The 2,572-nt window shown below is 55.1% G+C and overlaps 1 protein-coding gene across 1 annotated transcript in view; it reads left to right on the top strand.

Moving 5' to 3' along the window:
• Window positions 1-350: 350 nt before the first annotated feature.
• The window catches only part of LOC104543714 (max dimerization protein 1-like), a gene marked incomplete at its 3' end in the record, with an annotated part of 2,373 nt that continues 151 nt past the window's right edge, over window positions 351-2,572 (top strand). The window contains exons 1-2 of the mRNA XM_010188386.1: window positions 351-406; window positions 1,516-1,630. Coding sequence (XP_010186688.1) covers window positions 351-406; window positions 1,516-1,630 — 171 coding nt within the window. The remainder of the gene's footprint in view (window positions 407-1,515; window positions 1,631-2,572) is intronic.

The following is a 2,572-nucleotide window of genomic DNA, read 5'->3' as shown; positions in this document are numbered from 1 at the left end:
GAACCCCGGGGTTGTGCAACCCCGAAACACACAGGACAGAGGGGGTTGGTGCTGGGTTTTGCCGTTTAGGTTATCAGATATAGCCAAAAATTTCGGTTTTGAGGCCATAACGCCACGGCAGGACCATATTTGTCCATAAATCTGCCGGGTAAATGGGTCACGCAGGCCTGCACCGCCCCTGCTCCTCGGGAAATAACCTTTGCAAGGGCTCCTTGGTGTTTGGAGAGCCCAAACCCCCGGTGTTTTGTTTACATTTTAATTCGGAGCACGCTCGGCGCAGGCAAACGCGTTTCCTTGCCCCAGACGGGATGGGCCGGTGCTTGCAAAACCCCAATTCTGCTGCTGGGCGGATGGCGCGACCCGCGCCCGAGAGCCTGACCCGAATCTTGGGGCTGGAGCGGCGAATGTGAGGGAAAATCTCGGTTATCCGCACGTCAAAGGGTTTGGTTTGACCAGAGCCACGGCGATGGACCCAAAACCGGCCCGTTTCTGCCAAAATGTGGGGGAGGAAGTGCTCCCGAGGGCTGACAACCGCATGGTGTGGGCCTGGATGGATTCGGCTGTCGGTGGAGCAAAGCAGTGACCGACCTGTCCCTGGAGTGGAGGTTTTTGGGAGGAGGAACACCAAAAGTGGTTACAGTTGCCCCCAGAATCACCATCTTCGGCAGCTCCTCGCCAGTCGGCGGCCCAAAAGGGTTCATTGTCGGGGATGGGTGAAGCCAGAATTGGGATTTTTGGGGATGTTTGTTTGTCTGGGTGCGGTTTTCACCCCGTGTGGACCCCGCCGTGGGGTGGGAAGGTGTTTGGTTTGGTTCAGCATGGTTGTTCACGCTGACAGGGGCAATTGAGTGCTGTGTCCAATCTTGCTGTGTCCCTGCTATCCAGAAAGGATGCAGAGAGGTTAAAGGGTCCAGAGAGGGGCTTTGAGGATGCTCAGGGGACTGGAAGAGCTGAGAAAGGCTGAGAAAACCAGGCCTGTTCAGCCTTGGGAAGAGAAGGCTCAGGGGGGACCTCATCACCATGGACCAGCACATAAAGGGTGGCACCAAGAGGATGGAGACTGCCTTGAACAAGGGGGCACCTGGAGAAGACGAGGGGTGATGGACACAAGTTGTGTCTGGGGAGATCCCAACTGAACTGCAGAAGAAAATGTTTTACCATGAGATCAATCAGACATTGGAATAATCCATCAATTAGAAACTGGAATAATAATTTAATTAGAAATTGGAATAATAATTTAATTAGAAATTGGGATAATAATTTAATTAGAAATTGGAATAATCTCCCAGGGGAAGTGGTGAATTCCCCTGCACTGGTCAGATTCAAGACTCAGCTGGACAGGGCGCTGGCTCCTCTCGTTTAAACTCCACTTTTACCTTGAGAGGTTGGACCAGACGATCCCTGTGGTCCCTCCCAAGCTGGGATGCTGTGATTCTCTGTTTCTATGGTTCTGGTGGTCAATGTTCCAGTGAATCCATTGGGTCCTTCTCACCGCTCGCTGTTCTCTCCCCGCAGGCGCGCTCAGCTGCGGCGGAGCCTGGAGAAGCTGAAGGCGCTGGTGCCGCCGGGCCCGGCCGCGGGCAGACCCACCACGCTCAGCCTGCTCACCTGCGCCCAGCTGCACATCAAGGTGAGCCCAGAACACCCCCGAACCTCCCAAAATGGGGGATAACGCCAAGAGCAACCCCATAAATCAGCCCCAGCCCCGTCGGGTGGGCACTGAGCTCCACACGGGGTGTGTGGATCCTCCAGCGGAGCACAGGGAACAGCCGGGGTATTTTGGAAGTGCGGCCCTGCTGTGGGTGTTGTTGCCCTTCCCGCAGCTGACACAGCAAATTCATGTGATTTTCCCCCAATTTTGCCACTTTCCAGCCAAATTTCTGCATTGTGCCCTGCACCACAGCCATGCCCCGAGGTCCCGGGGATGAGAGTGGCTGCTTTTCTGCTGTCTCTTCTGGACCATTTCGTGCTTCACTAAGGAAAGACTCCACACTGGGGAACAGCTGCTGTTTTCCTTTCTTTCCTGGAGTATTTCTCCTTTTCTGGAGTATTTGCCCTTTATTTCTGGAGTATTTGCCCTTCCTTTTCTGGATTGTTTATAATTTTCTGGAGTCTTTTCACTTTCTTTTCTGGAGTATTTCTCCTTTCCTGCAGCATTGCTCCTTTCTTTCCTGCAGCATTTCATACCTCACTCCTAGTCCTGCAGCTGATCCATTTAGAGCCCCATACACCGAGATAACCAGGGCATCACTGGCATCGGCCCCACTCAATTCCCCCCTTACCAAACCCTCTGAAAAATACATGAACAGGATGGGGCCGCTCAGCGTCGCTGTTCGAGGGGGACACGTCCCTTGTGTGCCTTTCTCGGTGGCCTCGGGGCAGGTCTCTGGTTCTGTCCCTCCCAGGGGCAGAGGCTGATCCCATGTCCCGGTGAAAACCGCATCCGTGTGCTCAACGCCCCGCGGGTTTGGAGCCCCTGGGGAGTCAGCGGTCACGTTCACCCGCTCGGGGAGCGCCAGCGATGCGGAGCGGCTTTGGGCTGGGGTCGGGGAGCTGAGGGGGCCTTTCCTCT

This window comes from Mesitornis unicolor, unplaced genomic scaffold (genome assembly GCF_000695765.1).
Source record: "Mesitornis unicolor isolate BGI_N332 unplaced genomic scaffold, ASM69576v1 scaffold26977, whole genome shotgun sequence".
Taxonomy (NCBI): domain Eukaryota; kingdom Metazoa; phylum Chordata; class Aves; order Mesitornithiformes; family Mesitornithidae; genus Mesitornis; species Mesitornis unicolor.
Note: the sequence above shows the minus strand (reverse complement) of the source record. Positions and strands in the feature narration are given on the sequence as shown.